Below are 14,603 nucleotides of genomic sequence, written 5' to 3'. Positions count from 1 at the left end.
TATATTAAATAATTTGCCTGAAGATACAGAGAGTAGAATGGCATGGTCCTGGGTCTTTCCCTCACCCCAGAGGCAGATAGTGTACAGGAGAAGTGTTTCTAGCACATTAAGGATAAGAGGGGTCAGAGGAGCTTCTTGAAAGAAGTGACACTTAGCATACTGCCTGGTGCCACAGCTTGACTCCCCCTCTCATGCCCACTCCAAGGGGCCAGCTTACCTCTCCCTCCATTGACACCTTTCCAGTATTTGTTTACAGAGAGTGCCCCAGGCTGCCAGAGAGATGACAGATAATGCAAGGGGTTCTATTAATGATAATTAGTATTAGCAGTTGTTGGGAGTCCTGCTGACTGGGGATGACAGTGTTGGGTGTGATGTGATGGAGGGGCCAAGGATGCTGACGCGAATTCAAGGAGCAGCCCTGCCATCTAGCCACCCCTGCAACCTCTCCACCTGCCCAGGGTTAGAGGATGAGAGGGCAGGCAAGGGCTGAGTATGCACAGTTCAAAGGCTTCTGTCCTGAGGACTGGGGGGCAAGCAGAGTGGGACCCAAACAGTTGGGCACTGGAACTCTGCTCTGACCCCTGGGAAGCTCTGCCTCTCACCTGTGGGCTGCTTGGATGGTTGCACCCCTCGTTCAACACTGGTGCGAACACATACAGTGTGTCCGGCCGTACTCCAGGGACTGGGCTTTCAGAGTGGCGGCTGTACATCCAGCCAAGTTAGGTGACCACATGTCCATCCACTCAGCCCATGTGGGGCTGAGAGGCTGAGCTGAGACAATATGACAGGTGTTTCAAACACCATGACAGGTGTTTGAAAAGGGATCTGTGGGCCAGCTAAGTGGACAGGCTGGGCAGAGTTGGAGTCCACCACTGGTTAAGAGCATCGTCCAATGGCATAATACAGAACACGGAGCATGGCAGGCTCTTTCATTCATTCTCTCAAGTAGAAGAGGTCACCTGTACTCCCTGAGGTCTGGTGATCTGCTCCTGAAACATCAGACACTGAATGAAAACTCTACAGAACATAATAATTGATCTCTTTTTGCCTGGAGTAGCACAGAAAAGAGAGGAATAGAAGGAACAGGAATGCATGGCTAATTGTCTCCATGAAAAACTGCCTCCTTTGCCAGAGACCAGAAGAACTGGGTTATATTTTGATTAAAGATGCTATAGAAGAATCTTGATCAAAAGGAGGAAAATGCAGAACAGAGCTTCCAATTCCAATGGACTCCAGACTTCCTGAAGCTGTAGAGGCTGGATTAATTTAAACCACTGCCTGGAGATCATCTAAACCATAAAATAAACAATATGCCCTCAAATCTTCTTGAAACCAAAAGATTGTTTAACTTAACTAGTGAAAAAAAATATATGCCTTGAGCATTTTAAAGAATGTCTAAATGGGGTCAAATGGACAACAGCAACCTGAGAGATTAGATGGTACCCTAGCAGGTTGTGAGTTTATGTTAGTGAAGGAAGAACACCTTAGGAAAAGAAGGCTGCAGAGTGAAGAATGTGATTGATGCCACCAAGTTTGTGGCAAGATTTCCAAATTGCAGGTTCTTTCTTCCACTAGCAAGAGTGACAAAGGAAGAGGCCAGAGCATTTCCTGCAAGCAAGAAATTTGATAATGAGAACTTGCCTTTGCAGAGGGGCAAAGATGGGCCATCCCTGCTAGGCAACAAGGCTCTGAATAAAGAAGGCAGAATTTTTGTGAAACTCTGAGGTGGGGGGTGGGGGAGGACATCATGTTTATTCATGAGAGGAGGTGAGGCTTCAGAACTAGGCCACAGGGGAGGGATCATGGTGATTGGTTGCATGCCCAATGGTCACAGCTCCTAGTTTGAATCTCGGCTCCACAGGTAACTTTGGGCAAAGGTCAACTATTACTCACACATTGAGCTTCTGAGTATGCTATGGAAGTCTGCCGGCTTAGGCTGGCCTGCTCTAGGCCCTAGTTTCCATAGAAACTAGGAATTTTATCATATGCTGAGGTCAGCAAACACTAAGAGTTAGTAGTTTATGGCCTTGAAGCAATATTAGGACATTAGGAGAGGTTGAGGGGTTTAGTCCAAGGATAAGCCCTGGTTTCTGCTGTGCTGGGGCTGGAGTACAGCAGACAACTCGATCAAGACCTCTGTTGTGGAATCTCATGGCAGGAGAAGATGATAAAACCTAAAGCCTTATGTGTTGTGTATTCTGCAGCACGTTAGAAAGTAAGTGGTTGAACACCCCCACTCCCCCAAAAAAAGCAGGTTTTAAAAAGCTGCCCAGGACCAGTTGGGTGTGCTGGTGGGGGCGTGGTTATAAATGAGGAGCCTGATAGGGCCTCAGTGAGAAGAGAAAGGCTGTGGGGGTCCCTCGGTTGGCTGGTGAGCCCCTACGGGCGTTCTGAGTTTAGGGAGGGAGGTAGCTCCCAGACCGGAGGTCAGAGAGATGCTCGGAACCAAGTACTGAAGCGGGGGCAATGTTAGCAAAGGAGATTTGTGGGGAGAACAGTGTGGAACTGGGTGGGTGAGTGTGACGCTGACAATCCTGTGTGTCCCGCTAGGCACACCTACGCCCCAGGTCACTTGGAGGAGGGGCCTCTCCTCGGAGCCCCTGCTGGGCCGGCCAGGTGTGGCAGTGACGGATGTAGGATCTCTCTTCCTGGCCTCAGTCTCACCCTCCGACAGTGGGGACTATGAGTGCCAGGCCACCAATGAGGCAGGCTCTGTGTCCAGGAGGGCCAAGCTGGTGGTCTATGGTGAGCAGGGGTCCTAGAGCTGGGAGGCTGTGTGGTGACTGCCATCAGGACCAGGGCACTGGCTTTCACCCACATTACATGTCCTGGTTTGGCCAGAGGTCCTTAGAATGCTAGGCTCAGGGACATGCTGGGGGTGCCCAGGAGTATGCTGGGGGTACCCAGGGTCATGCCAGAGATGCCCAGGAGCATGTTGGGGTGTCAGGGGCATGCTGGGGTGTTCAGGGGCAGGCTAGGGGTGCCAGGGGCATGCTGGGGTGTTCAGGGGCATGCTGGAGGTACCCAGGGGCATGTTGGGGTGTTCAGGCGCAGGCTGGGGGTGCCCAAGGGTATGCTGTGGGTGCCCAGGGTCATTCTGGGAGTGTCTATGGGCATGCTGGGGTTCCCAGGGACATGTTGGGGGTGCCCACGGTTACCAGTGTTAGGGGAAACTTCAGGTCCTTGCCCCAGAGAACCCAGAAGGGGAGGGTTTGAGGAGATTGGGAGAGTGACAAGCTATACTGGGTGCCGCTTCCCCAGAGACATCTCCAAGGAGATGGGGGTAACTCCATAAATAGCTTTTAAGATGCCTTAATATGCAGATTGGCTTCTTAAGAAGAGCCGCATTTTGGTGGAGAGCTCCAAAGTTAACCTGTGGGGTGGACAGAGAGGGGAACCCTCCACCTTTGCCTTAACACAGATACAGTCGGCTGCATCAGAGCCTCTGTCGCTTTTACTGACTCTCAATGGTCACCTTGAACTTCCCCATGACTAGCAACTTGTTCATCACCTTGAGTATCTTGGACAGTTTTCTAGAATCTGACAGGGGACCTTCTAGGGGACAGGGATGTAGGTATAAGAACTGAGGTCACAGTATCTTGCAAAGCTGAATGTCAGAGAGGTTGGACACCTGTGGCCAGGCCAGCTGAGAATTTGTCCATCCCAGCACAGCTGCTGTGGCCTCCTGTTTGACGTCCTGAGAGAGATGTTACCCCCAGGCCACAACCTGACATGGGACTGGGTGACAGGCCCAGAGACACTGGGGACAGAGGGGCTGGGGGCTCCTGTCCAGGCCATGGAGGATGGTCCAGGTGAGGCCCAGGAGGGTGTGGCTCTTGGGATAGGGAGCACCTCCTGTTTCTCTTTGGTCCTCAGTGCCCCCCAGCATCCGGGAAGATGGATACAAGGCCAACGTGTCAGGCATGGCTGGACAGTCCCTGACACTGGAGTGTGATGTGAATGGCTTCCCAGCCCCCGAGATCAAGTGGTTCAAGGATGGGCAGCTGGTGGGTGACCCCTAGTACAGGTGGCTGGGCCTTGGGGGTGTGTCTTGTATAGAGGAAGGGTCTTCTGGATGGGTTCTACATGTGTTCAGTGAGGGGACAGATGTCTTTGGGGATGGCAGGGAGGAGGTGTGATTCAGATTAGGGGGGTCTGCATGTGGAGAGGGTGGGGCGCTGACCAAGAAGTCCCTTCCCTTTCTTGGACACCCTGTGCCTTGTCACTAAAGCGGGTGACTCACCAGCTCCCTCTACTTCATCCACCAGATCCCTGAAGCTGACAGCCACCATGTCCTGCCTGGGTCCAGGGCCCTCCACTTCCCCAGGGTCCAGGAGGGGGACTCTGGCCTCTACTCCTGCCGGGCTGAGAACCAGGCTGGGACAGCCCAGAGGGACTTTGAGCTGCTGGTGCTCAGTGAGTGCTCCCGGGGCCAGGAGGAGAAAGCAGATTTGGGGAGAGTTGGAAGGGGGTGACAGGAAGGCTCGAGGCCTGGAACCCTTCCCTGGTGTGTTCAGCTATTTATATTGACCACCATGTGCCAGGCCCTGTGCTGCCCTGTGCTGAGGGGACACAGGGAACCTTGACAGACTTAAGGACAGACCTGGGCTGTCCTCAAGGGGCCAGATGGTAGGGGGCATTGGATAGTCGTACCATTAATCAAGTGATTACCATTGTGTCAGCGCTACAGGAGGGTGTTACAGCCCAGTGGTCCTGGGAAGGACCCAGTGGGAAGGATGGTTAGGCCTGGGAAGAGTGCGCCAGGTTTGAGGGTAGCGCATGTGCAAAAGACCCCAACATTGTCACCCCTTACTCTGCCTTCCCCCAGTTCCACCCTCTGTGCTCGGAGCCGGGGCTGCCCAGGAGGTGCTGGGCTTGGCAGGTGGTGAGATAGAGATGGAGTGCCAGACTTCAGGGGTCCCCACGCCTCAGGTGGAGTGGACCAAGGATGGGCAGTGAGTGGGACCTGGTGGGCAGATGAGGGTGGTGCCCAGGCTGGGTGGTGTGGACTGAGGGGCACTAGGACGGTGGACTCTGGGGGCCGGGGAACCTGCTAGAATGCACCTGCCTCACCTTTCCTTCTTTGTCATCAGTTCCTGGCTCCTACCCATAGCCCCACACAACCAGTGATCTGCTTTCAAACTAGATAAGATTCAGCAGAGCTTTTGAAACCTGTGTGAGGCCTGGTCTGCGACTAAGATATAAAGGACTTCTGTGTGGTCCTGAGAGGGGGCACTTCCTAAATTGGTCCTGAGATGCCTCACTCTGACGTCCCCTATCCTGTTCTCTCACTCCATGCCTGGCCATGGAGGACAGAAGCGCTGGTCCTTGCCCGGGTTTACCAAGGTTCCCCCTGGGCAGCCTGCCCCTGCCATGGCCTGGCCTCACTGATAGCCTTCTCTTGACTGTCCCCCAGGCCCATCCTACTGGGAGACCCTCACATCCAGCTCCTGGAGGGCGGCCAGGTTCTTAGGATCCCCAGAAGTCACTTGGGGGATGAGGGACGGTACCAATGTGTGGCTTTCAGCCCAGCTGGCCAGCAGACCAAGGACTTTCAGCTCCAAGTACACGGTAAGCTCTCTCCTGATTCCCTGCCTAGACCCTACCCCACACCATGGATAGTACACCAAGCTTCCTGCCTTAGAAAAAGGATAGGGGAGCCCCCAGTTCAAGAAAGCCAGGGTGGGGGTGCCTAGAGGGAATTTCAGCCAAACCCTGTTGCTCCTATCCCTACTACATATGGTTTCTGATGCCATTTGGTGTGATTATTATTTTAACTTTAAAGCAAATAATTTCTTTACAATTATTTAAAAGGATTTTGTAATATTTCAGCTATAGGTGAGAAGTCAAGGTCAGTTGGTATACATGAAAGGGAACAAAAAACAACTGTCCCAAAAAAAGCTTAAAACAAAAACAAACCATAAACTCATTGCTATCGAGTTTGGGACCAACTTAGCTAGCCTGTAGGTCACATGAGAGGAGATTTCCAGTCTTTCCCCCCAGGAGCTGCTGGTGGATTCGAACCTCCGGAGAGGCCCAGCTTTGGTTAGCAGTACAGCTTCCTGGGGTCTATGCCAGCAAAGCTCCCTTGTCTCAAAATCAGTGTGTTAAATCCCTGCCAGAGGAGCTGCCGGCAGAGGGCGCTGAGCCTGTGTCTGTGCGCTTGGCTGAAGAGAGCAGCAAGTGCTAGAAAGATAGAGACATTGCACCCAATCGATCACTTTCCTCCTTTTATCCCAACCTGGATGGAAAGGGACTTGGACAGGGCACAGTGTTTCCTTTTTGAGAGTCAATGTCATTTCATGTCGCGGTCACTTGTCATCTAAAATCACCTTAGGTGTCGTGATGTGGGAAGGCCTTATCTAGCTGCCTCCCTCACTTGGCTGGGGAAACTGAGGACCAGACAGGGAAGGTGACCTGTCCTGGGCTATCCAGTGAGCTAGAGGCAGAGTGGGGTCCAGGGCCCAAAACTACACCCTGCTCCCCTCCTTCCACATGTCCTGTGATGACCATGTCAGTATGTCCTCAAGCTGGCCTTCCTGTCTGTCTGCTACTTTCTCACATCTTCCCCATCCACGCCCTCCATGTCTCCTGGTGACTCCTCCCACACCACTGTCCTCAGCACTGCCCACCATCTGGGGCTCCAACGAGACCAGTGAGGTGGCCGTCATGAAGGACCACCCAGTGCGGTTCCTGTGTGAGGCACGGGGAGTCCCCACACCTGACATCACCTGGTTCAAAGACGGGGCCCCACTTCCCCTCAGTGCCCAGGCAGTCTCCAGCAGGGGTGGCCGGCAGCTGCAGCTGGGGAAGGCCCAGGGCTCGGATGCCGGCGTCTACACCTGCAAGGCCAGCAACGCTGTGGGGGCAGCAGAGAAGACCACCAGGTTGGAGGTGTATGGTGAGTGGACCAGGGTCGCATCTGTGAATACTGGTGGTCAGCTGGGATGGCCATGGGTGGGACTGTGGGCCGTGGTGGTCTCCACCCTTCCCCCCAAATCAGCAATCAACAGTCAGAGGTTAACAGGGTAATGGGACTGAGATGTCCAGGGTCAAGGACTGTCTCAGCTTATTCAGCTTCCCCCAAGCAGACAAGGAAACTGAGACCTCGAGAGGTGGGGGCTTGTCTAGGAGTCCATAGAAGAGTGTAGAATGCAGGGCTCCTCCTCTCTTGATTTGTGATTTTTCACTAAGCCATATAGAGACCTGCATGACCACTACTATAATTAAGCACTTTTATTTAACCATTTACCATGAGCTATACCCTACAAGGCACTTTATGGCATTGACGTACCTGATCCACCTTCTGATATGGTATAGGTGTCTGGGTGGGTGGATAACTAATTTGATGGCTGCTCGCTCAAAGGCTAAGGAGCTCTGATGACTTATTGTGAGAAATTGTGCTGTGGATGCAAAGGCACATGGTTCAAGTCCTCCAGCTGCTCCACGGAAGAAGGATGCGCAGTCTCCCCCATGCGATTTACTGCCTCTGAGAACCCGCTGTAGGGTTAACTATGAGTCAGTTCCAACTTGATGATACACAACTATCACAAACACTGGAAGGCTGGTAGTTGGAATCTCTCCAGAGGTGCCTGGTGATCTATTTCTAAAGCACCCAGTGTTAGAACCCCTGTGGAGCATGGTTTATACACTGGGAGGGGGGTGTCATGAGTCAGAATTAACTCAAAGGCAACTGTTGTGTTTGTTTTCAGTTTAACACTCTATAGGGGCTCCATTTGTGTACCCATTTTCAGATGAGCACAGTGGGGTCCAGCAGGCGAAATGGCTCCCCCAGGGCCATCCTACCAGAAGGTGCTGGAGTTGGGCTCGTGCTGAGTGGGTCTGACTGTGGATGGCACACTGGCCTCCACATTGCCCTGACTGTCAGAGCTTTGACCCTGCAGACACATAAAGAACATGAAGGAAAAGGGGCTGAATGGGGGAACGTGGACGATGTCCAGATAGGTTTGAGAGGCCAGAATGTAGAGAAGGAGTCAGCTCTGGAACTCCGGCCCCCAATATACAAAGGGCTTAGGTGCTGGTGCCCCAAGGAGCCCTAAGGGAAGTTGAATTATGGGGTCTGTGTACAGCCTCAGAGGTTGTCAGCCCAGGGCCTTATGGAGCTGAGGACCCCTGGGAATGGAAAATGTCCTTGTATGTGTCTTCCATCACATTTACAAAGGAGTCTGTGACCCGGACAAGGCTCAGAAGCCTAGTCCAGTCTGTCATTGCTCTTGGCCCCCAATAAAGACTCCATCAGCTCAGCAGCTGAGGGACCTCCCCAGGGGAGCACAGACATTACCCTGTCTGGTGGCCAATGGGAGGTTCTGAGCAGATGGTCCTCCTAGACCATTGCTGGCTGTGTTAGGAATCAGCTGGACTTGGGTCCATCTTAGTTGTCCGTTTCCTCAGACTAGAGGGGGGAACCTCTGGGAACAGCAGTTCTGGCCTTGGACCTGAGGGGAGCCCACTACACTGAGTTCAGCAGCTATTGAAACCCACTGCAGTCAGGTATTGGAGACACATATATAGACAAGCCATCGTTCTGATTCTGAGAGCTCACAGGGTCAGCTCTCGTGGGGAATGGAGTGGAGGCCAGAGTGCTGATGACAGTCAGTGCCCTGAAGTACCACCAGGGGGCAGAGGCGCTGCGTCCAGCCCAGAGAGTTGTTAATATTGCTATGTTCTCTAGAGTGGGAACCTCCAGGGTTTTCAGAGACTGTAAATCATGCAGGAAGAGAGATTACCCGTCTTTCTCCTTTGGAACAGCTGGTGGATCTGAACTGTGTGCCTTTGGGTTGTTAGCACTTATAACTAAGCCACAGAGTTCCCCAGCTCAGACAGTGAGGAAGGGATATCCCAGCAGGTTCGGGTTAGAGAGCTAGGTGAGGGATGGGAGCGTTTCATGTGAGGTGGGATCAGCAAGGGACCTACCTAGGCCTATCTGGCTAAGTGATCATCTTCAGCTCCTGGCCCCTTTCGGGCTCTGGTCTCTGAGCAGGCCTGTTTCTCTTTTCCAGTCCCACCCGTCATTGAGGGCGCTGACCGAGGACCACACCTGGTGAAAGCTGTGGCCGGGAGGCCTTTGGCGCTGGAGTGTGTGGCCAGAGGCCGCCCGCACCCCACCCTCTCCTGGCACCATGACGGGCTGCCCCTGGCAGAGAGCAATGGGACATGGCTGGAGGCGGACGGCACACTGAGGCTGGAGAGCCTGGGAGAGGCATCTGGAGGCCTGTACAGCTGTGTGGCCAGCAGCCCGGCAGGGGAGGCCATGCTGCAGTATGCGGTGGAGGTGCAGGGTGAGCCCCTAGACTGACCCACTCAAAGCCAGCTGGGCTTGTAGGCGCTTCTCCCTGTATTAACTGAACACCCACTGTGTGCTTGTTCCTTGAAGTCTCTGGAGGGGATGCAGGGTGGACGAGAAGAGCTAGTGCCCCCATTTGCATGCAACAGTTAAGGACACTAACTGAGACAGTGCTGAGGATCTTAAAGGATTAGGAGGGGGTATGGTTGAGTCCAGAGCACTGGATCAAGTACCCCTTGACAAGGAGTCAGCTCTGGAACTCCGGCCCCCAATGTACAAAGGGCTTAGATGCTGGTGCCCTAAGGAGCCCTAAGGGAAGTTGAATTATGGGGTCTGTGTACAGCCTCGGAGGTTGTCAGCCTAGGGCAGTACTCTGAGCTGGGTCCACCAGGCAACATGGGAGGCACCTTTTCTTCCACCTATTGAGGCCCAAGCTGATGGAGTGGGCAGCACCTTTCCCTTAGCATGTGTAATAAATGTTCAAGCATTTGTTGGGAGCTGCTATTTGGTGTTTGGGCTAATGTAGGAAGAAGGCAGACGAAACTCCTGCCCTTGGGGAGTTCTGTGTCTCGTGGGGGATTGGGGGTCCTCATCTGACATTGAGGTGGTCCTGAGAGGTTTCCTGGAGGAAGAACATTTATGGGAAACTTAAGGGATGACTGGAGGGTTCAGCCTTCCCGAGGGCAGCGGGGGCGTGGGAGGTTGTGAGCTGTTGCTCAGCTTCAGACGTACAGCAGTGGGTGTTGCCTCCAGTGCCCCCGCAGCTCCTGGTGGCTGAAGGCTTGGGCCAGGTGACCGCCATCGTGGGACAGTCCCTGGAACTTCCTTGCCAGGCTTCCGGCTTCCCTGTGCCCACTGTCCAGTGCGTAAAGGGAGTGAGGCCCAGATGAGGTGGGAGTGAGGGCAGAGAGTCTGTTTAGGGGTAGGTGGGGCAGGAATAAGGAACAGCACATGGGGTGCTGAGAGGTCCCCTGGCTTGCCTGCCTGGCCCTGTCCTCCCTCTTAGGCTGACCCCTCCCCTCCCTTAGGTGGCTGCAGAACGGCCACCCCACTGAGGAGCTGGCTGGGGTGCAGGTTTCATCTCAGGGGGGCATGCTGCACATTGACCACGTGGAGCTGAGCCATGCGGGCCTCTTTGCCTGCCAGGCCACCAACGAGGCAGGCACCGCGGGGGCAGAGGTGGAGGTATCTGTGCACGGTGAGCAGACCTGGGGTTCTGGGGCCATGGGCTGGCTGAGAGGCCAGTGTGGACAGGGTCAGAGGATGTGCCATCTACACCCTTGGTAGGCCTGGGGAGGCCCTGGGGCCCGTCTTTGGTGAATGGTGTTTCTGGCTGGACTTCGCAGTTCTCCAAAGAAAGGCAGAATGTGAATGACAAGTCTTAGCCACTTGTTACACTTGTCATCTGTCTTGTCCTGCCTGTAGGCCCTTATTCCCTGATCCAGCTTTCTCTCCGGCCATTCTCTCTCTTTATTCTGAACCTGAGATCCTCTGTTACATCTTCAAACACATCAGCTCTCTCTTACCTTTGAGGCTTACATATGCTGTTCCCTTTGCTAAGAACATTCTGTCCCTATTTGTCCAATTGTTCTCTGTCTTTCAGTGCAGTGCTAAATTACTGCTTCCTACAGGAAGCCTTCCCTGGTTTTTACCATGGTGACGGCACTGCCCAGTCTCATGTCCATGCCTGTAGCCCACTGTGGTGGAAATGCTTATCTAGGTGTTGCTCTCAGTCTCCAGTGATCCCTATGCCTAGTGCAGATATGGGCTCAGAGTGGAAGCTCTGCATGTATATGAACAAATGGATGAGTGTGTGGTTGCTTGAGAGAATGTCTTGATTCTAGTCTGGAGCTCTTTTATGAAACCAAGTGTCTTTGGGGCAAGATGGAGTTAAACGTAAACGCCAACCCATACCAACTTCAGTCCCCCTGGGCTTTGAGGCGTTCTTGGGTACCCTCTGGACCTCTCCTGACATGGGATCTCCTGTCCTCTCCCCACCAGAGCTCCCATCAGTCAACATCATTGGGGGTGAGAACGTCACAGCCCTTTTCCTGCAGCCTGTGACCCTGCAGTGTGTAGGGTCTGGAGTACCTTCCCCGAGCCTCCGCTGGTGGAAGGATGGGGTGCCCCTGGCAGCCTCAGGGGGGAACCTGCAGGTACCTTCCAGAGTCCTAGGGTTGGTGGGACAGTGGGGCACAGGTGGAGGAGGGTCTAGTTTAGAGGGACCTTGGAGGCCCAGAGGGGAGTCTTGGCAGCCCATGGGTGTAATGGACACGGTCCTCACTTTCCTGGGGAGACTGAGACCCTGGGGGTGCTGGATATGAGGAAGAGAGGGTCCTTGGAGTGTTCCAAATCCCAGGAGTGGCAGCTACTGAAAAGAGTAAGTGGGGTGGCGGGTAACACATACACCGTAGTCAATGAACCCCTGGAATCCTGAGTGTGTGGTTCATAGCTCTACCCTAGAACTGAACTTGACTGCCTTGGGCTCAGCAGCAGGCCTGCCGCTTGCCATATCCATTTGGCTCCCTGCACTCAGACCTGTGACACACGTCCTCCTCCTTCCTCCTGCCCTGCAGATTGAGAAGGTGGACCTGAGGGATGAAGGTCTCTACACTTGTGCAGCCACTAACCTGGCTGGGGAGAGCAAGAGAGACGTGGCACTCAAAGTCTTGGGTGAGGACGCAGACCTGGGGCTTCAGGTGACGCTGACCTCCCGAAGGCCCTGGCCCGGGCTGGGTTGTCGCAGGAGGTTTTATCGTAGCCCTGTACTTTAGAAGTTGCTGTTAATAGGTGCCATTTGGAACACACAAAACCAAAATGAGAGCTTTTGCTCTGTGACCAGTTTCAGTTGTTTTCTATGGGCTTGTTGTCCTGTCCACCTTCATATCCTCTCAGACTCTTTCAATGCATATCTTGGTTAACTTGCACCCAATATGTGGGGTGAAGCCCTGCGCTTCTCTGGCCAAGCAGGATTCATTACTTCTTGCTGTGCACATTATCTGTGAACACTGTGGTGATTCTTGTGTGGAGACTGTGGTCAGTTCCCCTGGCCCTTGGATTTGGTTCTAGGAGTGTCCTGTATTGGCCAATGGGCTGAAGCCAATGGACTTAGAGCCCTTGTTGCCCTGGAGTTTTTGGAAAATGGGGAAGGGCAATGGAAATGGCAGAGGTTTGAGCTTGTCCTGGTGTCTCCCCTTCCGTCCTTCTAGTGCCCCCCAGCATCGAGCCAGGTCCAATCAACAAGGCAGTGCTGCAGAATGCTTCGGTGGCCTTGGAGTGTCTGGCCTCAGGAGTTCCCCCTCCTGGTAAGACCCCTTCTTTTGACTGAAAGCCTCCTCTAGCCAGTCCCAGTACCCTATCTCATGAGGCCAGGAAGTTCCCCAAGCATTGTTCTGGGCACATAAGCAGGTGCAGGCAGTAAGTCCTTCACCCTGTTTCTCCTATTTTCCTCTCTTCCTTCTCTACAATTGTGTATCCAGTGTGTTTAATATGTACAGGTCACTGCCAGGGCCCTAAGCCTCTGCACTGATGTTTTAAACCTGCAGGGACTTCCACTCAGAGCTTAAAACTCCCCAGGACTGAGGCAGAGGACCACAGCTTCCACGCTGCCACCTGGCTGGCCTCTCTCTAGGCCAGAAGCTGAGCAAGTGGCAGGGAATGTGGGATTAGGAGTTTGGACTCAGGAGATACTTTTGGTACCAGCAATCAGGAAATCCAAAGACTAGTTGCTTTAGGAAAAGTCTGCTGTTAGAGATCTCTCCAGAATGCTAAAAAGTAATGATGTCAGTCTTGAGACTAAGGTGCACCTGATCCAGGCCATGGTCATCTCAATTGTTTGCTATCCATCTGAGAGCCATGCAATGACTAAGGGTACCAGAAGAATTTATACCTTTGAGTGTGATAAGGAAGAAGAGTATTGAACATACCATGGACTGCCAAGAGAACAAACAGGTCTGACTTGGAAATGGTGAAACAAGGTTGCTCCTTGGAGGCAAGGATTTTGAAATTCTGTTTCACATACTTTGGGCATGTTGCCAGGAAGAACCAGTCCTTAGAAAAGGATATCATACTCATAAGGGAGGAAGGACTAAGCAGGAGAGGAAGACCCTGGATGAGATAGTCTGACACAGAGACTATGGCAATAGGGTCAGAGATGGTAAGACTGGCTCCGGATAAGGAGGGGTTCAGGGCTGTTCTTCATAGGGTAGCTATGAGTCATAGTTGACTTGACAGCATGTAACAACAACAATAACTCGGCAGACTGGAGGGGATTGGGTTTACCATGGGCCCAGGAAGATGGCCCATCAGCTGTACTCCATCTGATTTGACCCGCCCTGATTTGCTTGGGGTAGGTCACTCTCTGGAGCTCTAAGAAATCTAAACATGAGGGACCTGTCTGTCTTGTGAGGATGGCATTGTCGAGTGGGCTATGGCCTCCTCCAGGACTCTCCCTGGTTAGATGATCTGGTAGAGGGAGGAGATGAGAGGGCCCTGCTTGACTTTGTTTTTCTCTGCTTCTGGTTTCACTATCTTACATCCCATGCGGCTTCCACGCTGCCATGGGTCCCCAATGGGTCCCCAATGGGTCCTGTCTCAGACCACACTGGTCCACACCTCGCCCCACTTCCTAGAGAACATGAACTTTCTTATGTGCCTGGCACAGAGGCACAGCATATGGCCGACCTGGAAGCAGCCTTTCCTGAATGACTGTAACACTGAATAACTGGAGGAATTTGAAAAAATTATCAAGATCCTTGGCATTTTTCTGGTTTTTCTTCCCTAGGTATTTCCTGGTTCAAGGGTCATCAGCCAGTCTCTGGCCGGGCAGGAGTGATGGTATCAGCTGATGGGAGAGTTCTCCACATTGAGCAAGCCCGGCTTTCTGATGCTGGGAGCTACCGCTGTGTGGCGTCCAATGTGGCAGGCAGCACGGAACTACATTATGGCTTGAGGGTCAACGGTGAGCTGCCTTAAAACAAACTGGGTCCTTATTTAAGAAGTTGTCTTTCCTTCCATTTGTTTGAACATCAGCCTGTCTATTCATCCATCTAGACAACCAACAATCATTCTCTTGATCCAATACTCCATCCATCCATTTACTCATCCAACAATCCATATATTTACCTAAATCTCCATCCATCCATCCATCCATCCATCCATCCATCCATCCATCCATCCATCCAATCAGCTTGTCGTGCATCAGTCCACCTATTCATCCACCCAATCTTCCAACCATCCATCTTTCTATCTGTACATCACCTCCCACTCCATCCATTCAACCATCTACACATCTTCCATC

At 52.9% G+C, this 14,603-nt stretch overlaps 1 protein-coding gene across 1 annotated transcript in view; it reads left to right on the top strand.

The window, feature by feature from the left end:
- Window positions 1–14,603, top strand: part of HMCN2 (hemicentin 2) — a 193,960-nt gene that overhangs the window by 98,851 nt on the left and 80,506 nt on the right. The window contains 13 exon segments of the mRNA XM_006892600.1: window positions 2,551–2,745; window positions 3,877–4,007; window positions 4,269–4,416; window positions 4,829–4,955; window positions 5,417–5,571; window positions 6,623–6,901; window positions 9,021–9,299; window positions 10,058–10,166; window positions 10,333–10,548; window positions 11,306–11,460; window positions 11,801–11,977; window positions 12,514–12,609; window positions 14,088–14,264. Of these exon segments, the coding sequence (XP_006892662.1) occupies window positions 2,551–2,745; window positions 3,877–4,007; window positions 4,269–4,416; window positions 4,829–4,955; window positions 5,417–5,571; window positions 6,623–6,901; window positions 9,021–9,299; window positions 10,058–10,166; window positions 10,333–10,548; window positions 11,306–11,460; window positions 11,801–11,977; window positions 12,514–12,609; window positions 14,088–14,264 (2,244 nt within the window).

This window comes from Elephantulus edwardii, unplaced genomic scaffold, assembly GCF_000299155.1.
Source record: "Elephantulus edwardii isolate Elephantulus edwardi_28Jun2011 unplaced genomic scaffold, EleEdw1.0 scaffold00116, whole genome shotgun sequence".
Lineage (NCBI taxonomy): Eukaryota > Metazoa > Chordata > Mammalia > Macroscelidea > Macroscelididae > Elephantulus > Elephantulus edwardii.
This window is presented reverse-complemented; position numbering and strand designations above follow the sequence as displayed.